The sequence below is a fragment of the Elgaria multicarinata genome, chromosome 2, assembly GCF_023053635.1.
Source record: "Elgaria multicarinata webbii isolate HBS135686 ecotype San Diego chromosome 2, rElgMul1.1.pri, whole genome shotgun sequence".
NCBI classification, from domain to species: Eukaryota; Metazoa; Chordata; class Lepidosauria; order Squamata; family Anguidae; genus Elgaria; species Elgaria multicarinata.
Window position 1 is genome coordinate 156937141 of NC_086172.1, and position 22256 is coordinate 156959396.

At 43.0% G+C, this 22256-nt stretch overlaps 2 protein-coding genes across 2 annotated transcripts in view; both read right to left on the reverse strand.

Moving 5' to 3' along the window:
• CCDC88C (coiled-coil domain containing 88C) overlaps nucleotides 1-5864 on the reverse strand; it is a 117093-nt gene extending 111229 nt beyond the window's left edge. The window contains exons 1-2 of the mRNA XM_063117962.1: nucleotides 5630-5864; nucleotides 2525-2625 (exon numbers count right to left, since the gene is read on the reverse strand). Of these exons, the coding sequence (XP_062974032.1) occupies nucleotides 2525-2625; nucleotides 5630-5689 (161 nt within the window). The 5' untranslated portion in view covers nucleotides 5690-5864. The remainder of the gene's footprint in view (nucleotides 1-2524; nucleotides 2626-5629) is intronic.
• Nucleotides 5865-21170: 15306 nt separating this feature from the next.
• PPP4R3A (protein phosphatase 4 regulatory subunit 3A) overlaps nucleotides 21171-22256 on the reverse strand; it is a 30994-nt gene continuing 29908 nt past the window's right edge. Inside the window, exon 15 of the mRNA XM_063117969.1 lies at nucleotides 21171-22206. Within this exon, the coding sequence (XP_062974039.1) occupies nucleotides 22108-22206 (99 nt within the window). The 3' untranslated portion in view covers nucleotides 21171-22107. The remainder of the gene's footprint in view (nucleotides 22207-22256) is intronic.

Sequence of the window (22256 nt, forward strand, 5' to 3'; positions counted from 1 at the left end):
AGATGGCATCTAGGTGTAAAGTTACACAAGCACGTGGTTTGTGTTCTACCAATTCCATTGAACATGACAATGGACACACTTAATGTCACGTGAGATTGGCAAGAAAAATATGCAGCAGCATTCAGATAATTTAATAGAAGGGGCTTTGCTATTTAATGCATCAATGGTCAACACAGGAAGTAAGGAGAATGATCATCTGCCAAGAGAACCCATATTAACTCAACAAGTCAGAAAATATACGATCAAATTTGGCAGGCGTCAGCACAAGAAGGTACCAAGCCAAATGCTTAAAGAACAGTTTTACACCAGGACTGAAGAATTGATGAGTCTACATTGGAAACACATTTGCATTCTTCTTTGAAAGCTCCGTGAAGCAGAAAACAACCGTTTGGGATGGTTGTGGGGGGCTTCTGTGATTTACAGGCAAAGCACTATGTGCTTTGCGGAATCTGAATGCCTAGTCAGAAAAGTGGAAAGTCTTGGGCAGTAGCCATGACCACCTTTGCAGCACAGCTAGCCTGGATGTACACAAATGCCATCATTCTGGCTTCTTGTTTAACAGACCCAACCTTTCTGGAGAAAGATTTTAGTTTCACTGATCCCGAGGCAAAACTTGGCACACTGCCAACACACCCTATTTTTTTAAAAAAAAAACTTACTAGGGGGGGGGGGGAGAGCCAGCTGTGCTGCAGCATTTCAACAGTCACCATGTTTAACACGCCTCACATTTGTCTTAACTTTGTATCTGTGGAAATCTGTGAACATTTACACCTGATTACATTGGGTGATAGCCACTGCATAAAGAAAAAATTATATCTTTTCAAAACGCAAGCCTCAGAAGACTTAACAATTCCACTTTGACGACCTCTTTAAATGTTTAAAAGGAAGCACACATGAAACAGGTCTGTTTCATCATGTCACAAACTCTGTGAAACGAAAGGATGTGGTCAAAGTCAGGCTTAACTGAGCTCAAAGAAAAAAGACGGGAGAGATTACTTATGCACAAATTAAAATTTCTCACAGACACCACTGTTTCCTCCCTCCCTCCCTCTCTCCCTCCACTACCATTTTAGGTGAACTTCTTTTCTCGAGAGTCCCATGCCAGATTTGTGAGATTTAGTCCAATTTGTACATAGATTTATCATATGCAGCTTCTAGTAATGTACGCACAGTACATTAAAGTTTCACATTTCAAAAGAAAAGAGTTGTACTACGTCTAAAAAAAATAAAGTGTGTGTGTGTGTGTTTATGTTTTAAAGGCAACCTGACCCCCCTCTCAAGTTCTAAGCACTTCTTGGGTCTTGTATACTCATAAAGCTACTTTACCGACCTTAAGATCATCCACAGGAGCCCTTCTCCATGAGCCCCTGCCAAAGGAAGTGAGGCAGGTGGCTACTAGAAGGAGGGCTTTCTCCGCTGTGCCACCCCGGCTGTGGAATGAGCTCCCCAGAGAGGTCCGCTTGGTGCCTACACTGTACTGCTTTCGTCACCAGCTGAAGTCCTTTTTATTCTCTCAGTATTTTAACACTTACTTTTAACTTAAATTTAAATTTTACTGTTTTAACTCTGTATTTTAATCTTATATCAATTTTGCTGCCTGGTTTTATCCTGGTTGTGCTTTTTATACTGTATTTTGTAATTGTGCTTTTAACCTGTTGGTTGTTTTATTGTGGTTTTAATTTTTGTGAACCGCCCAGAGAGCTTCGGCTATTGGGCGGTATAAAAATGTAATAAATAAATAAATAAATAAATAAATTTACACCAACCACAAGCTAATCCAGCATAGTACTCTCTGCACAGGCCTTCCCCAACCTGGGTCCTTCCAAATGCTTTGGCCTTCAATTCACATCAGGCCAGCCACCAATGCCAATGGTCAGGAATGCTAGGTGTTGTAGTGCAAACAACCTAGAGTGACCCAGGTTGAGGTAAGGCAGGCCTACACCAATTGGCAATTCCAAGGTCTCGGGCAGAGACCTTTCCCAGCCTTGTGCCTTGAGATCCTTTAACTGGAGATGGCAGGATTTGAACCTGAGAGCATGTGCATGTAAAGGAGGTTCTCTAATGCTAAGATGTGGAATCTATTTTTCTTTTCTTCCTTTTTATTTCAATGGAACTAGCCCTGGGACACAGCATCGCAACGTACTATTTCCTTTTTTAATTTGGCCAAAATACATTTAGGATGCCATCCTATGCATGTTTAGCAAAAAAAAAAAATTCCACAACTCCCATCACTGTAGTTTTTTCTCTCTGTCTAAACATGCATAGGATTGCACCCTTAACATACACTTTGAAAATCTGTCAATAGCAGCATTGGAGGAAGGCTGTTTCTGTGACAATCATGCGTCAGAGGTGAACCATGATGACATTTTCAAAGGAGGAAAAGGCGAGCACCACCCAGCCTGGGAACTAGGGTGTCCTGTCAATGGCATTGATTTCCAATACAAATGCTTTCATTCCACCAAATCTAAATGCATAACATAACACCAACTCATGTCCCCCACTCATTCCTTTAATTATAACTCACACTTGCAACATTATTTTGTTCAGGAAGACTCCATCTACTAGATCCATGTACATTGCGAGCTTTTCTTCGTTACCATTCCCTAATGGTCCAAACGTTTTCACCTGCCAGAAAGAAGAGTTGTTTTAGAAAATGATCTCAAAAATTAAACACACAAACAGTTTTCCACTTCACCCCAAGACACCTGGAGTCATACCAGTAAACTAAATGAGGGTCTGTGTTTTGGACTACAAACTCCCATCAATCATAGCCAGGATGGCCAACAGTCAGGGATTATGGGAATTGCAGTGCAAACCATTTGGAGGGCACCAGATTGTAGTAGGCCAGTTGAATTTTAAGATATCTTAAAAGATTTTAATAATGTATTGGTTTTATGTTTTTAATCAGTTTTATGTATTATTGTATTCAATGTTGTTTCCCATCTCAATCCAGAGGGAGAGGCGGGTAAGAAAAAATTGTTGTTGTTGTAATTATTAGTGTTCTTGTTTGTCAATCTTGAGCATCTTGTTGGCCACTATAAGCAAAACAACATGGCCAGATTACCAAAACGCCTGCCTTCTTCTACAAGCACGATAAACGTGGCTTTCTCTCATTACTTTGTAATAGCATTCCTGATGATTTGGAGGCCTGAACTATGCGTGTTGCAAAATGAGATGATAGAACAATTACACAGGCCTTAACTAGACCTAAGGATTATCCCAGACAAATGGAGGGGTCATCCCTGCATGCTCCCAGGATCCCCTGTGTGTCATTTGGATGCACAGGAATGATCCCAGGACAATCCCGGGATATAGGCCTGGTCTAGCCATGGCCATAGTCAGACTGTAGGCAGAAGAGATCATTGCTAAATCCTGCTCTATGCAAGTACTCGCTACATGTAAACACCACATCAAGGGGAAAAGTTCTAACCTAGCCTTCCCCCTGCTGCAGTAGTTTTCAATTTACAGAGAAGTTATTTAGGGGAGCATAAAAAAATGCAGAGATTCCACCTGCAGCCTCAAGTGGTACGGTACAGTGTTACCACGTTATTCTGTTGCACGTGCAAACCCAGCCTAGGTCACACTGTATAGTGAAGTTGGAATACTTGAGGCAAGGAGAGGGGAGGATCTTGGTCAGGACAGAAAGGTGCAATAGATTGTCTTTATTTATATACCGCTCCCCATTCAAAATTTTGGATGGGTGTACAAGATAAAACAAAAACAGAAGAAAACACCTTAAAATAGATTTTTAAAAGCAGCAAAATGAAAAGTGAACCGTGGCTGGTCATTAAGGAAATGCTTCCTGGAACAATGATGTTTTCAGGAGGTGCCAAAAGGAATACAAAGTTGGCGCTTCCTGACCTCCAGAGGCAAGGAATTCCATACAAGGGGGGCTAGCACGCTGAAGGCTCTACGTGGGTCTATGTGGAACCACCAGGAGCAGGCCCTCGGATGACCTCAGTGACCAGGCAGGTTGGTAGGGGAGAAGGCGCTCTCTCAGGTATCCTGGTCCCAAGTTGTTTAGGGCTTAGTACACAAGTGCGAGAACCTTAAACTTGACCCGATAGCGAATAGGCAGCCAGTGCAGTTCCCTCAGCAGAGGAGTTACATGCTGGAAAGGGGCAGCTCCAGACAACAGTTGAGCTGCAGCATTCTGCACTAGCTCCAGCTTCCGGAGCAGCTTTAAGGGCAGCCCCTTTCATTTCCTTCCACACTTTAAATACTGTGGCACAATCCAGTCCAGGTTAAGCATTCTTAGTCCCACTGATTTCAACAGGAGAGTCAAACATAGGAAGAGCATTCTTCTACAACTCTTCTACAGTGGTGGTTTCCTTTAAAAAAAAAAAAACTTCCTTTCTTTGCAGTTATTCCTGCAAGCTCCTCCCATCCTGAGCAATGTTTTGCCAGGATACAATTTTTATCTTAAAACACACAGACAAAAATAGGTCCTGATGGTGACCTCAGAAACGTTTCCTCCTCTGGATACAAGCAGGTTCACTTGCTCTTTCAACCTCAGGAAAGGTAGTTAGCAAACATAAGCAAAATGTTCTTACCTTTTGTTAGGAAATTCCCACCCCATGATAGGAATATGTATTGAGAACCATACCTGTGCACAGTGCAACATATTTCTTACACGAATCGCACTTCTGCATAGGAAGTAGCACACAGACCACAGGAAAATCACCACATACCTCACCATGTGGACGCAGGGTGTACCAGAAGGGCTGGGAAGGAAGCCATGGCTGATTAGGGCTTTTAAAGAGGTTGCTAGCGCAGGGAGAGAGGGGGAGTGTGCACACACACAATGTAACCCATGGTAACCCAATGTAATGTTTGATCTACATGTGGTTTGAATGCTCTTTTTCTTATGCAGAAGCCTTATCTGTGTAGCAAGTGTCACATTTGAAGCAGCTTAAATGGTTACAGTGCACATGCACTTTTAGTTTAAAAGATATATATACACACACACACACACACTCCTTTAAGTAACTTCTGACACCTCACTGGGATCAAGATGCTGCATTCTTTAAAACAGAAGAGAATCTTCACTCCAGAAGATTAAAGTCTCGTTTATTGGATGTCTCCTTTCCACAGAACACAATGGCTGTACTATTCGTAACAAGAGCACAGTTACCAGTGTGTGTGTGTGTGTGTGTGTGTGTGTTTTCTCAATTTGATTCGGCAAACTTAGCAACTGGCACAATTTGCTGCAACTTATGGTTTCAAGAATTCTAGTTGTGGCTTTTTAAGCGACTTCCGCTGAAATTTCCTCTCCTCCCCAAACACAAGGCGCACACAATTCAACTCCACCAACTTGTCTCCACGCGGAAAGCAAGAGGAAAGCTACGCTAACAAAGGCAGAAGCGCACATTCGCGATGTTTGTAGCCCGAGGAGCCCTTGCTAACTCGCATCTCTCCCCAAACTCCGGACAGTTTGCCTGGGTGGCCTTCCAGGTGCTCCACGAGGCGCAGCCAGCCGAGGTCTCTCTCTCCCCGTCGCGGCGCCTGCCTGCCTGCCTGCCTGCCTGCCCAAGCGAAGAGGCGCTCCGTCGCCGCCCGCCCGCCCGCCCGCGCCTCCTTCCCTCCCCAGCAACTGGCACAACAGCGCGCGGCCGCCCTGCAAACTCACCCAGGTCACCAAGGGGCTCTGCAGAAGGAGCTCCAGGAGTTCGGAAATGGTCACGTCCATGTCGCCCCGGCAGGGTTCCTCGCTTGGCCTCGGGTGCCGAGAAGGGGGCGCTCGGAAAGGGCTGGCTCACGCGGGGAACAAAGGCGAGGAGCCCATGGCCCGGGAGGAGTCGCCTACCAGGGGAACAATGCGAGGCTCATCTCTTCCCCCTCCCCTTCGGCTGGAGTGGGGAGGGACGGAGACACACAACACCCGGGTCGCGATCAGCAAGCCCGCCTGCGGCGCTTCCACTTGCCAAAGCCGCCTCCGCCGCCCCGCGCAGCCCTCGCCAGCAACCTGCTGACCGGCAGAGCAGGACGCGGCGCGGACCGGGTGGCTGGTTGGTTAGCAACCGAGTGGCGGCGGTGGTAACCGATCAAAGCGCCCGTTCGTCTGCCTCCCCTCGGATCGTAGCGGGCGTCTCCTCCTCCTCCTCGAGGGTGGCTGCTTGGGAAGACCCAAAGGGGAACTCCGTGGAGCGGAGCTCCGGAAAGTTTTCTGCCTTTCCGAAAACAAAGCCCGAAGCAGCGGAACGCGCAGCCCCAGGTCCCCCGTCGTCGTCGTCGCCGCCGCCGCGAAAGCGCTGCGAAGTCTCCGGCGGTGCGAGGACTACTACCACTACTACCTGTAGCAGGAGCGGCGCTTCTCTCGTACGCCGGAGACGAAAGGGAGCGCGCGGCGAGGGCGCGGAGAGGGGGTGTTAAACAAACACACGCGCGCGCGCGCTCAGGCACATTGATCGACGTTGCTGATTGCAAATGAGAGTCTGGGGGAAAGGATTGCGGCTGACCAATGGAAGTGGCCTCCCGTCTAATTGGGCTGGGAAGGTATTAATTGTTCGGCGCCGATGAAGCCGAGAGCGTTCAGCGTGGGTAGGAAACGCGGGCCTGGAGGCGCTGAGGGCGCGATCCCGTCGGCACCGGCCGGGTTTTGCTGCCACAGAAGTTGTGCGCGGAAGCCGGCTGGAAGGGTCTCGCGCTCGCGAAGAAACGTGCGTCTGTTGTGGGTCTCTCGAGTTTAGTGCTTCTAGCGAGCAAGCCGCAGGGTCACAGCGCTACGCTCGGCGGGTCCACAGAGGTCTCGGAGGAGCCGGCCCCGCGAATGGGGGAGGAGGGACGGAGGGAGGGTCCCGTCCAAATAATCTGCTGGGTACCGAGAGGATGGCGAGGAGGGAAAAAGACATTCCGGGCAGGCTGCTTAACTTGGCGCGAGGCGGAGAAATGACGGGGCTCCAGTTTTCAGAGCAAGAAAAACAATCATGTCAGATGAAGGTCCCCAGAAAGGAGGGGAAGGGAGGGGAGGGGGCCGATTCCACTCCTTTGAGCGGCGCAGGATGTTTTTCTTCTGTGCTAATGGCCTTTTGCTAACATGACTGCAACACTAGGCTTTGCCTATTGTGTTTAAATATGAACTCATGCCAAAAACGTCCAGAGCACAAAGGGAATCAGGCAAGCGACCCTTTAGAAGTATACAGGATTAAAGCCCCCAGAGTCCTGGGAATAATTTAGGAAGGATGAGAGAGCGGGGAGGCAGATTACAAGTCCTGCAGAAGCTGCCGCTTCGGAGAAGGGGGAAGCTGTGGGTGTCTCTCCCCTTGCCTTGTTTTGTTTTTGCAGTTCACATGGAAGTTCTCCAAACACTTAAGACCAACAAGGCACTTCTGGATATCGAAGAACTAAGGGCTTACACGCACAACGTCTATGCTAACAGCGAATTAAGTGCAAATAAAAATAAACCGTAACATTTATATAGTGTGTTTTAACAAGAGGTACAGACTTAAACTTAAATCAGACTTGCATCTGATAGAACTAGATTCTAGTCAACAAAAGCTTATGCCATACCTTCGTTAGGCTTTGAGGACCTACAAGACCCTTTGGTTAAGCAGCAGGGTTTAAGGTGTCTTGTGCGATGCGTTTTGCTAAACCCTGCTCACTCACTAACCACAGTCAGACCATCTGTGGCAGGGTTAGCGGCTCTATCCATGGCTTAAAGTGTTGTGTGCGACAGCATGGGTTGTGCTAACCCCAGAGAGCCACAGTTTCGCTAACCACGGAGCCTGAAGCTCAATCAGACGAGGAAAATCGTGTTTGCTTACCGTCACTTCTCCACCCTCGCGTTTGTCCCTCATTACTTCCTCTTTTGAAAGAGGAAGTAAACAATGTGCACGTGGCCCATTCAGTGGGCTGTTTTGATCCTACTGCTTCTCCTGCACACAGCAGGAGTTAGTGACAACTTCCGACTTTAAAATAAATCAGACTTACTGGGGTGCTTTTTGTGGGGAGAAGAAGGGGCGGGAGGTGTATGGGGCGTAGATGATGTGAGAGGGACCTGCGAAAATCCATGAGTGCCCAGTAAGGAGTGTGCAATAAAACGCTCATCTGATGGAGCTCTGTGACATTCAACCTTGTTAAACAGGGCCGGTGCCAGACTATTTTGCACCCTAGACAAGGCGAGCTACTTGCACCACCACCACCACCCAAAAATTGCCAACTTCGATTCAGCTGTTCAAGAAGAGTTTCTGAACTATTATATTTTCCTTTTATTATGTTTTTTTTCTTAAAACAACTAATTTGTATAAAGCTGTGACCTTTAAAGGGCAGTACTGCGCCCCTCTGAGGTCTGCACCCTAGGCGGCTGCCTAGTTGGACTAATGGTAGCGCCGGCCCTGTTGCTAAGCATATCAAGTTAGTCTTTACAGAGGATGTTCAACCAGTGTGCTCAAATTATTGGTTGGGGGAGATAGGGGAACTCTTACTGAAAACAAACTGATCACATCCCATGACTCCTTCCGGTTTTAACCAAATCACACACACCCATAGCCTTCTAAAAAAAAAAAAGTAGCTACAGGGACCATCGCAAAAGGGGCGGCATGCTTCCTCCTCCTCGTTCCATAATTCAAGTACTGAACATGGGTCAATCTGGATAGACCGCCTGAGTAAACAAACTGAAGACCAGCCTATCCTCAGCCAGGCACAGACTCACATGGTAGAGAGAATCATGCAACAGTGATGGGCTTGAGCAGTGGTGGGGTGTGAGGAGAACAGTGTTTTAAGATGGTACCCAAAGGTGGCCAAGGGCATTCGAGCACTCTTGGCATACCAAGGTATCCACATCAATCTTTGAGGAATCTAAAACCAATGGGCAAGGATTAATTTTGTTAGCATTTCTTTAAAAAACAAACGTTTAGTCTTTGTTCAAGTGTATAGATTTTTTTTAAAAAAAAATTATCTCAGACAAATAAAGATATAAAACTTTGAACAATTGAAGGAAAAACATATAGCTGCAGGCTGTATCTTATTATATAGACAAGACAAATGGTGCGAGATGAGAGGGAAATTTGTTTGACAGCTCAGGTTTTGAATCAACTTCTAATTCTGAGTCATAAATTAGGGTGGGTGAAGATGAGTTCCTGGCATGCCCTGCAATGCAAGTCTAAGGCAGTTCTGCTGAAAGTTCAATTTGTTTTCAATCAGAGATTTTTAATGGGGAGGGGAGGGGAGGGACTGCTGCACCTAGAATGCCAGGTGTACTTTTGGTTTGAGAAATTACCTCTCAAAGCTCTTGCTAAAGAGAGAATTATTAGATACTTTGTTTTCCATTTTATGCTTTGTTGAAATCTCACTATGAGCAGTTGGCTAATATTTTATGACTGTACCTGTCTGTGGCCCTTTTCAGTGAATAAGTGAATAACCACAGTGAATAAGGCAAAAAGCCTTATTCACTGTGGATAGAGGCATGGTTTAAGGTACCTTCTGATCAGGGCCTATCTATAGTTACTCACACCTCATTCAGGAAGAGTCTCATATAATTCCAGCACCAAAATAACATCTGTAAAGTATGATAGATATCACTTTGTGGCATAACTTAACCCTAGGACAACTCCAGTATTAAAGATCAAATTGTATTTTTTCCTGAGGGCTGCAAGCCTCAAAAGTTGCACTTAAATCATTGTGAAATGCAATCAACTTTTATGCATGCTTACTGGAAAGTAAGTCCCACTGAATTCAGTAGCGATACGGTCCCAAATAGTATGAATAGGATAGCAGGCAGCCTGAAAGTGCAATCCTAAATACATTTCATAGGGAGTAAGTCCCATTGACCTAACAGTAGAACTAACTTCCAAGTAAACCTGCTTAGGAATGCTTTCAGACAACCATTTTATCACACATCTGCACCTGAAGAGTATTAACTTCTCCTTACTCATTGGCAGAGCTATCTCAGGATGAGAGCTCGTACTGGGGTAACATAGTAATCTGTGTGTACACAAGGCTATTAATTGCTGTATCTACTTTTGGAGTTGTCACAGAATTGAGAACTACACAAAGATCTTTTCCTTGGTCGCTTTTCCACTACGTAACTTCTAAGTAGCACTGTGCTATAGTGGAATAGTGCAAACACACAAGTAGGAAACTGTCTTTTCGCTTTCAGAAATAATACCCCATTTACTCTGTTCGTTAAAAAAAAATGCCAGGGAAGTCCTCTTAAAAAACAGAAGCAAGACTGGAGGCTCATGTTGTTGTCAGAGAGCCTGTAAAAAACTGTAAGTAAGGAAACTCGAGTACACAATAAACACCTCATGTAGAAAAAGTTCTAAGTGTGTGTAAACTGTCGCGAAGGTTGCAATTCTCAGTCTGTTCAGACATGGTACTTGGGTAAAGTAAATGGTTTTAAGATCTAAAGTCCTAGGGTAGTTCCCGATGAGGCATTTATACTGCCGTCTTCCTGCCTCGTTCACAGAATTTTACAGGGGAGCCAGACGCCTTCCACTCATAACCTTCCCATATTTTCTCACCATTTCTTCCATCTTTTTTTCCTATCACAGGAAATCCATTAAAGAAACAAAGATAGAATTGCTGCACAATGCCTTCTGTTTGGTAGCTCCAGGAGCCTTCTGTCTGACAGCAGCCCTCGTCTGTCATAATAACTGCTTTCTTACCTTTCTGTAAGCTATTGCTTTCAGCAACATTCTTTACCAGCCTATCCCAATTAGATATAGATAGCCCCTGTAGAGTTTCTTTGGTCTAACATTTGCAAGTATTTATTTATTTATTATTGCATTTATATCCCGCCTTTTTTCCTCCAAGGAACCCAAGGTGGCGTACATAATTCTCCTCTCCATTTTATCCTCAGAACAACAACCCTGTGAGGTGGGTTGGGCTGAGAGTGTGTGACTGACCCAAAGTCACCCAGTGGGTTTCCATGGCTGAGTGGGGACTAGAGCCTGGATCTCCCAGTCCAACACTTTAGACACTACACCACACCACACTTTACATACTTTACTACTATGAGCAAGCCCTGCAAATTATTTAGAATAGATCTGAAATGATTGCTTTGATTATTATAGCCCAGCAGGCAGGCAGATATATGTCAGCATAACAGTTGTATCATAATAGCACAACAGCTTAAATTATATATTTTTATAAGACACTTGTTAAAGTGACTCTGAAATTCATGTAGGATCTTGAACAGAGAAATTTGGGGTTTGTCGAGTCGGTATTAAGTTGGCTCTCCCTGCTTCTTTATCTCTGAGGCACTCAAAACTCAATTGAACTGAATGGAAAATCTGTATCTGACCAGGTGGGCGATTTGTTATTGAAACAACTAAGTGGGAAATCCCTTCCTGTTTATATAATCCTGGCTCTGTACACAATTCACTAAGTCAGTACTGCTGGAAATATTAATCTGTACTGTTCTCCACTGTTAACAAATTGAATGTTTTGCTACAATCCAAGTTAAACCAGCTGGACTCAGCATTTCAGCTACACCTGCATACCTCAGGTTGATTTACACTTGCTGGAATTTGGAGATGTGCATAAAATTCTGTAGTGATGATGTATTGTTAAATTATTCTTCATTTCATGCTTCTAGGCATGCTTAAAGAATAATAGTTGATTGTTGCCTCTTTTTAAAGTTCTGCACAGATTTGACTGGAGAAACATATCAGTCTTACAAGGTGACCCCTCTGTCCTTTCCTCTGTATGCCTTAATAAATTGATCTTCAACAAACCTGGAAGAAGCAATGAAGAAAGGAGTTATTTCTAACATACTAAGACTGAAATCCTAAACACAGTTACCTAGAAATAAAACCCACTGAACACAATGGGACTTACTTCTGAGTAAACATGCATAGCTTTGCACTCTAACACAGTAACTGTTGCAACTTAACTTCTTGTTGCATATTGGTGGTTCAAACTATTAAATACTTACTAGTTCCACCAATATGTGAACCAGTTATGACAGAGTGCGTGGATTCCAGGTGGTGTAGTTTCAAGGTGACTAATGTTGCATCTTATATACTTTTACTATTGAACACACTGACGTAGTTCCAAGAAAATATTAATAGAGCTGTGCAGTAAATGCTTGTTTAAATGGCAGTTTGGCAGCATTTGGCCAACAGGCCTTGTGCAAGATTTACGTGCTGATTTTTCATAATGGCTCGGAAGTTATCAGCACGCTCCCAAGAGCTACCTCAAGCAACAAGGCATGTCCATTATTTATTATTTTTAAATTCTTTGCTGCTCTCCGATGTGTTTTGTCTGACATGTATATATAGTCTCACGGAGAAGTGCAATTAAATACAATGCATGGACGAATGTCAGAAGTGTCCTCATTTCTGCAAGCTCACTTCACCTATCGACCTAGCATGACTTCTCTGTCATGTGCTTCTAGTGTAAGATTATTTCTTCATTTAAATTTTTACTAATTATGTGTAAGATTGGGGTTATGAAAGTTTGTTAGCATAGAGAAAGAAGCTTTTGGGGGGCATGGAATGGGTTTAAACGGGTGTACAAGTGATATGGGTAATGCTTTAATATTAAGGGGACAAGTAGGCATACACACATAGAACACTGTATCAGGGGTTTAGATAATTTAGTTTGGATAAGGCCTGATAGAAAATGATTTGGAAATATGATTTGATATTGTTCAAAGACATTACTCATGGGGACTTGCAACTTGGTATTGCTCAAAAGACATTAGTCATGAGAACTTGTGACATGTACTAACTGTAACTGGGTGAAGGGTCCAGGGTAAAGGACAGGTGAGGCTAGGGTGACCATATGAAAAGGAGGACAGGGCTCCTGTATCTTTAACAGTTGTATTGAAAAGGGAATTTCTGCAGGTGTTGCTTGTATATATGGAGAACCTGGTGGAACTCCCTCTCCATCACAACACTTAAAGCTGTAGGTGCCCTGCCCTCTTTTAATTCTGGTCTCTCTAGTATAGCTCCTGCAGCTTTAACTGTGGTGATGAAGAGGGAATTTCACCAGGTTCTCTATAAATACAAATGACACCTGCTGAAATTCCCTTTTCTAAGAAACTGTTAAAGATACATGAGCCCTGTCCTCCTTTTCATATGGTCACCCTAGGTGAGGCTGTACCTAAGAACAGAGAAATAACCCAGACAGGTTAACCACAACTTGACCTTTTGTTGTCATAAACAAATACGTCAGGTAAGTATCTAAACTAATCACATGGACCAATAAATTTAGCCATTTCAGAATAAATTAATATGTATTAGGAGGGAGGTCTTTGTCTTTGGGAAAAGTATTTAAGTTTAGATACACAAGACAAAGATGTCTTCCCTTTCCCTCGGGCATGGTTTGGTCTTGCCTGGGAGAGACGGGAGTCCCTCTGTGAAAAGGAGCTCCTTCACAGAGTCAGTATGGGTGGTATTGTCATGTTGTCATTGGGGGTGTGATGGTCTATGTTTGTCTTGTTCTCCAGAAACCTGCTAGACTTGTATGTTCTTTTAATTTGCTTTGCTGAATGGAAGTTCGTGTGTCTGTTTGGGCTTTAACTTCCTTAAATTGTTTTAACAAATGTTTTAAAGTTATAACAGTTTCATTGTGCTTGTGAGTCTGAGTGAAGTTAATTATTCTGGATGGCTATCTCTGGATCTTCCATACACCTACTATAGTGGGGAATTTAGGGAGTACTGTTGCAAGGTATTGCAGGAACCTGCACCTATGTTCAGTACCTCTTAAAAGACCACCAGAAAATTCCTCCTACACTAGTAAACAATGTGTCAGAAGGAAAGGAGCTAGAGAGCTGAAGGGGAGGAGTAGGAAAATATTTGGCACAAACATTTGTTCCTCTTCACAGGGTACAATTTGAGCTATACAAACATCTAATGGCAAACATCAATTGCAGGACACTGGAAGGTTAAACCAACTGCAAGTTAACACTGCCCCCAATTTATGTATTGCATCTGGCAGCTTCTTTAAACACTGTGTTATTTCTAATACTGGATAGATAACAAGAACTATGGGAAATGATGTTAAGTATAGTTCTAACATCTGCCCAGCTCATAGAAGCCTGATAATACAAGACTTTGAACACTGCAATTTGTCTTATCAGAGGCAAAAGTCAGAAAAAGTGTGTACATGTGTGTGCAGTGACTGTTTATGAATGACACTGCAATCTAAGGATATTTGCATCACCTAGTGGCTATAAAAAAATGCAACAATCAGAACTGTAAGAAAATCAACTCCAGTGATCACAGCAAATTGGGAGTTTGTTTTAGGACAAACATACATGTAGTTAGCACAACCGATGTGGAAATTGTCACAATGACACCACTGAAAACAGGTATTTCTTGGAAACTGTGACCAGATAGGCCAATACTTATTTTTTTTTCGGCACCCCCACAGCTGCTTCTATGGCAGAATTCCTGGCCCATTACACTACTATCTGTTGTCTGTTTTCACCTAGCTGCTCATTTTTATGTATTACTGTTCTTTTGTCATGGTTCTTTTTAGTTCCTGTTTTATTCTTTGATTTTAATGTTGTTGGGCAAGTTGAGTACCGTGGATTATATATAATTAATTAAAAAATATAAGAACCTAACTCTGCTCAGCTGAATGTAACAGCAAACTGTTATGCGGGACCCATCAAGAACATCAGCCTATTGTAAGCCTGCAGGCAGGGACTGACTGATTGTGAGCCCCCGGCCCTTTATTTTTGGGCTGAGGAGCAGCATACAAATATGTTAAATAAACAAACATAAGGAACACACAACACAGAAAAGGAGAAACCATGTAAGCCAAAGACAATGGATACATTGTAAACTTACACACACGCACAGGTGCTCACAAACCAGGGGCCAAACATTCTATTGTTAGGACAATCTTCCCCAATTTAGTGCCTTCCAGATGTGTTGGACTGCAACTTTCACCATCCCCAATCATGGCCATTGGACATGGTGGCTGGAGACGATGGGAGTTATAGCTAACACATCTGGAGGGCACCAAGTTCAGGAAGGCTGTGCTAAGGCATCTGCCAGTCCTAGCTGGACCATTACACTTAATCAAGCAATAGGCCTGTTCAGACGACACACTAAGCCATGGTTAGGCCACTGACGCTTTTGTGGCAAATGATTAGTGAGCATGTTTAAACCATGGTTATGGTTAAGAATGGTTCACACGACACACTAAGCCATGATGTTTAGCTCAAAGTGCTTAAACCATTGTGACTTAGTGTGTCGTCTAAACAGGGTCAATGTGTTTTATGCAGAAGTTAAATCCCACTTTCTTCACTGGGAATTACCTCTTGGCTTAGTCTGCACTTCTACATATACTTACCTTGGAGTAAGTTCCATTTAAACACAATGGAGCTTCCTTCTGAGTAAACAAGTATAGGATTACTTTGTATGGTTGCAATGTCCCTCTAGTTTGGTGAGAACTATAAATCAAACCCACAACAGCAAAGTCCTCCGTTATTTATTTATTTTTGGAATTAAAATCAACCTAATGGATTCCCTTGGATTATTTTTTAAAAAAGAAATAAATCCTTTCATGTAAGATTCAACAGACCCCGTTTCAACTCAGAGACTTGAAGAGACAGATGCAACGATATTGCCATTTCCTCAGGCGCCTTGTTGCCATTTTACAGCAATCCTGAAACAACCTGGGGGGAGGGAGAAATGTCCCAAGTGAAGGCATTTTCAAATATACTTGGCAATTGTAAACAGAGTGATTCGCCTCTCTCCTACTGTCTCCCAGCAACGGTTCCAACTATCAACAAAGCGTCTCCATTCATGTGTTGTCTAAAAGTCTTAGTTCTTGAAAGGTAGGGATAGACTGGTTTTACAGAATGCTAGAACAAAGAAAAGGTAGAAGGATAGCAGGCCATGCCATTCTCAATGCTCAGATTTGTGCCTTGGTTATTCAGAAGGAGGGAAAAACTATAGAAATTATCCAATTCTGAAATATATTTAGTCATGAAAACAGCTGTACAAAAAACACACCCACCCATATCTTAAATCGTAGACGCAACATTGTAATTTTATTGACATTTATTTAAATCAAGCTTGAAGGTTTGTATTGTTCATAGAAAAGGTAAGAAAAATGTGAATTAATAAAAGTGGAGATGAAGATTCTCAGGATTCCTGGAATATTATGGTCCAAAACCAGCAGTTGGTGAGTTCAGACAAATGATCAAGTGTTAACTTACCATGTTTGCAACCGCTGAACAAGCTGGTATTCAGTATTGCAACTGACTGCTTACATTGTTCTGATTTTATCTGTACGCCGCTCTGAGATCCAAGTGATATGGGCGGAATACAAATGTTTCAATAAATAAAATAATAAAAATCATAAAGGGGAAAAACCATAAATGTCTGCACCCGATCAAAAACATTGGGTAGTTTGAGGCCACGTTACCACATATTTGTACTTCATCTGGGGCACAATCCTATGGGTTGTACCCTCAATGATCATAAGCTCCCGAACTTGGAGGCTTGTGAACATCCTATGCAGGGTGGGAGGAGTGGCAAAGGTGATCTTAAGAACAGCCCTGCTGGATCAGACCAAGGGTCCATCTAGTCCAGCACTCTGTTCACACAGTGGCCAACCAGCTGTTGTCCAGGGACCCACTATTAGGACATGGAGCAATAGCACCCTCCTAGCCATGTTCCCAAGAACTAGTGTATGCAGGCTTACTGCTTCACCTCCCTGTCCCCCAGCTCTGCAGTTTTTTTTTGCTAGAGGGGCATATCGGAGTGGGAGGTAAGGAGGCTAGAGAGGTTTCAACATAACTTGTGTCCTGGCTTCTCCAGTCTCCTCCCCTCCCCATTTACCTAAAAGTTCCCTTCTCCGAAGTAGAGTTCCCTGCCTCAGAGAGTAGCTGGCACAGTTCTTTCTGCACTAGTGATGTGGGGGAGGGGGCAGAGCTCTGACTTTCCCCTCCGAGGATGGAGCACTATCGCCAACCTTGGATTAGGGAATCCGAAATATCCTATGGCTCCTCAGATGCTGTCTAGGGGCCATAGGATTGCTTCCTCCATCTCTCTTTGTAAATTGTATTTATATTTATCTGGAATCTGCCTTAGGGCCTTTTGTGGGTGCAGAAGGCAAGGTAGGCATTGGCCATAGCTAGCTCAGGCCTATATCCTGGGATCATCCCTGTGCATCCAAATGACACACAGGGGATCCTGGGAGCAGGCAGGGACGACCCCTCCATTTGCCTGGGATAATCCTTAGGTCTAGCTAAGGCCATTGTCTAAAGTAAAATAAATTTGACCTCACATCCACACTTGATGTATGGTATAGATTTCCTTTACCATGTGGCATGGTGATACAGGTGATACATCCTGAAAGTTTGGTAGAGTGGTAGAATCGCCCTCACTACTTGCCAAACACTACAGATGACCTGGGCCGGATCTACACTACTGCTTTAAAGAGCTTTATAACAGTTTTGACAACTGAATATGGAGTGTATCCTGGGCCCAAACAGTTGTCAAAACTGTTATAAAGCGCTTTTAAACAGTAGTGTAGATCCGGCCCAAGTTACCAAAAGGTTACATTCACACATTAATTTTCAGAGGAAAAATGTTGGCTGAACATTTGTACTGTAGGGCTATACCATAGAGGGAAAATATTCCTACTCTTCCATCAAACTAAAGTAAATAAGGAAATAGACCTTCTCTGCCAAACACATCCACCAGATTTTTAAATGTAGTTCTTGTACTACCATTAAACAAACAGTAAATGTAATTAGATTGTTGCCCTAATCATAGAACTATAATAGCTGCTCAATTTCATCAAGACTTTTAGAACCATGGAGCATGGGATTTCATGTTCCTAACTTCTCAGCTCTGCATCTAACAGATATAATCAAGTCAATCAATCGTCTTCAGGAAGTAATAAGAGAAAACAAATTAATTAACACCTGTAACCTCAATGAAGAGTGTTCTTCATTCTCCGCTTTTGAGGGTATGAAAAAGGGAGGAAATACCATCTTTATTTATTTCATTTCATTTCTATACTGCCCAATAGTCGAAGCTCTCTGGGCGGTTCACAAAAATCTTACCTGTATGCTATATCCAATTTATTGTAGCTCCATGATCCAATGTCATTTATTCAAATTCCATCCTGTACATGACTCCTACAGCATTTCCCCCAGATACCAGCATCATTCTTTGAAATCCAAGGAAAACCATCCCATGGCATCCCTTGGCAGCCTGCACCATGGCTGAGCTATACAAGTCAGTTAGGAAGTTTCTGCTAATGCTTACCTTTCTATGCCACTAAATCATACATGGTTCTACAACGTTTATTGGTGCCAACTGGGGAAGACATGGTAGAAGCCTGCAGTGAGAGCCCAAGTGGAACCCAATAAGCAGAACACTGGACTTGGACCCTTGAAAGCTGGGCTGAAAGTGCTGCTTGGTTATCAAATCACTGGGTGACCATGGCAAAATGACAGGCTATTACCATTAACATAAACTCGTTCTGAATAACTAGATATTGTAATTTCTCCCAAAGGTTTGAAAAACACTTATGTAAAGTTCTGATGCTAGTGTTGTTTAGAAGCATATCCAGATGTCTTCTACACAGGAGACTATTAGTGCCACAGAAAGGATAATAGGATGTTGACACATCCTTGTACTGCCATTGCAGTATAGATAGCTAATGCAATACCTAGGTTTGACTTTATACTGAAGGCATTCTATACCCCCTCCCGCCCCCTCACCATTATACTTTTCCTTTGATGCTGAATACGATTTAAAATAAAATAATTAAAAGGTGTAGAATAATTAGAAAACTCTATAATGAACAGCAGACACACCCTACTAAGTGAGAAACTAGTAAATTTTAAAAACCCAAACTTCGGCAGTTTTATGCAACGTAAGCTGGGCTTGAGTAGTGAGAAGTGTAACAGAATATTTTAGAATATAAAAACTGGTAAAAGTGAAACCATCAGTGGCATCTAGAAAATATTATGAAAGGATTCAACCCTACTGCTTGCAGTTAGTGTTTCAGTTTATTCTAGATTGTGGGATAAATGGGTTACACACTTGTAACTTTCTAGGGAGAAGTCATCTGCTGTAATAAATTTGCTAGGCACTTCGAGGAGAAAGTTGCTTGTATTCGCTCAGAAGGTGCCAGTTATTGCAGAGCCTGGGGAGGCATCCAGTTCCCCAATCTTGACATGTTTCTTGGGATCAGTTCCAGTTGTTGGCAGCCTGATGATGTGGACAAGATGCTTGGATCAGTCCACCCCACCACATGTAAGGTTGACCTTTGCCCATCTTTGCTAATACGATCCAGCAGAGGTGGATTGATTGGGTGGGTCCAGGGGGTGGTAAATGCCTCATTTTGTCAGGGGGTGGTGTCTGCTGCCTTGAAAGAGGACCTCCTGGACCCAGAGGCATGTGACACTAATACCCCCTTTTTGGGTGCAGTGCTTAAGCATGTGTTAATTGGGCAGCTTCAGAAGTTCTTGGAAGAAACTGATTATCTGGACCCATTCCAGTCTGGTTTCAGGCCAGGGCACGACATTGAAACAGTCTTGGTTGCTTTGACAACCTACTCCGGGTGAAAGACGGGGAGCGCTACCCTGTTGATCTTCCAGGATCTCTCAGTGGCTTTTGATACCATTAAAAGCGGTCATGGTATCTTACTAGATCGGCTCAGCAAGATGGCAGTAGGAGGCACTGTGTTACAGTGGTTCTGCTCCAACTTGCAGGGCCAATTCCAGAAAGTGGTATTGGGGGATTCCTATTGCACCCCATGGCTATTAAGCTGTGGGGTGCCACAGGGCTCTATTCGATCCCCCATGCTGTTCAACGTCTACATGAAGCCGCTGGGTGAGGTCATTAGGGGTTTGGGGGTCATCAGTATGCTGATGATACTCAGCTGTATTTCTCCTTGTTGTCAGAGTCAACTGGGGTGGTGAAGGTGCTGGACCAGTGCCTGGAGGCTGTAATGGCCTGGGTGGGGGCTAATAAACTGAAGCTGAATCCTGATAAGATGGAAGCTCTGTGGATTAGTGGTTCCCGAGTCTGGGAATTGGCAAGCAACTTGTTCTGGATAGGGTTGCACTCTCCCTGAAAGAGTAGGTGCACAGCTTGGGAGTACTCCTAGATCCATCCTTGACACTGGAGGCCAAAGTGGATTCCGTGGCCCAGAGTACTTGGGGGCAGCTTCAGCTGATCCACCAGCTACAGCCTTTCCTGGACAGGGATAACAAAGCCACAGTACTGAACGCACTGGATTAGACTACTGCAATGCACTCTACAATAGGGCTGCCCTCGAAGGCAACTCAGAAGTTGCAGCTAGTGTAAAATTCAGTAGCTAGACTGCTGACCAGTACATCCCATAAACACCATATAACACCAGTCTTAAAGGAATTGCACTGGCTGCCTATATATACTTCTGGTCAGAATTCAAGGCATTGGTAATGACATTTAAAGCCTCGATATTTCAGGGAGCGCCTCTCCCTATATATGCCTTCCTGAGACTTGAGATCTGTCTTGACCTCAAGGACTTGGCTCCGTAGCATGTGTCTCCCTCACTGTGGACAGAAGTAATGTGAACTGGGCTATAAGCACAGATACTTGAAGTCTGCTCTTTCCCTGGAAAAAGGCTGGTATATTGATGTGATGGTCAGGATAAATGCAATTCAAATAAACACGGTACAACTTTCTCTACTTGATACTTTCTCCTTACAGCATGAGGAAGAGGTACACGTGAACCCAAGAATTGTACTAGGTTGAGACATCTGCCTGGAAATTAAACAAGGGATCATATTCTGAATAGTCTTCCTCTCTGTACACTTCCAATAAAAAAATTTGGAAAATTTTTAGGGAACTAAAATAAGTCCAGTTTGCAATGAGCAGACAAAAGGATAGCTACTGTTACACCCATAGAATATCTTACTATTTCTCTCCCAAGGATTATAGTGATAACCTGAGTTCTCATTAAAACGTTATAATCCCGGCATAAGATGCAACAGTAAAACTGGTATTCCAAAGGGAGTCAGAAGTTTTTTTAAAAAATACCACTAATGCAGTAATTCTTTCATCTTTATTTCTTTTTTTCCAAAATTCAAATGTGTCAGTATATTTGTATTCTTAAATAACCACTTCAAATTTGGTTTAAACGTACCAGCATAGTTCCCAGTTAAGAAATTTTAAAATCTCTTTGGAATACTAATTTCATATTTATAGGTTACTTAAAAGTTGTTTTTTAAAAAAAAAAATCCAACCTATTTCCCTGAATTGTTTCAAGACAGTTGATGATGTAAAGTTTAATATAAAATATTTAGTCACAAAATAGTATTGCTTTTGTATGCACATTGTGGCAAGATTAATTTGCTCTTTTTCAATAAAAATTATACCATCTCCCATAAAATCCTAAACGTATTAAGAATTGTGTTGTAGAACAGAATTACACAGGTGAAACAGGTACCAGCACAAGAGTGAGATTATATTACATCAAAAAAATTTAATGGTCCCAAATATATACTCAACAACTAAGCATACACTCGGGGCAAAATAAAAATAAAATTATGACACAAAAGTGACATTTAGAATTCCATTCAATCTTTTTTAATCAAGGGATAGACAAATCCCTCACTTCCAAACAAAAATCTGCAGTTTAAAGGGCAAAAGGGAACAGATTAAAAAAAGAGGAAACTTATGTTCAGCCCTCCCCCAAAGAGTTTTTTTTTTTAAAACCTGTTGTAGCTTGACTAAAATGTTCAGAATGTATGGTTTCAAAGGCAGGTCTCTTTATACAAAGAAACTGCTGGCATTCTTAGCTAGTGAAGAACTATGGCAGAAGAGCCTTTTCTTCAAAGTCTTGTACATGGTCCAAGAAAGCATATTCTGATTGTAACAACTGAACAGCCAATCCAGAATTCCACTACCAAAACTTCTGCCCTGTTGGCTTTATATTTTCCGTTTCCTTCCCTGAGAAAAGGGCAATGCGTGGTCCAAGCTGGAGAGGTGAAAGGCATGTCTTTTCCATAAAGTGTAGTATTTCCTCTTCTTCTGCTCCTTCAAATTGGCACTTGATTAGCAGAAATCCATGTTTTTAAGTTGATCTGTGTTATACACAGTAATCTACTAGAGACTGCAGTTTTTAAATTACGGACTTCCCCCCCTCTGGAAACCTAGTTTATCACTCAACCAATATTGATATTCAGAGCTGTCATTATGAGGATTCTAGCTTTGCTTTCTGTGACAAAGGTAGGCTTTCTTCATCATCATCATCATCATCATCAGGATAATCTACAAGCCCCACTAGTCCTCCCTAAAAATGAAAAAAAAAAAAGATTTACAAGCATTATCTTTTTGAATGAT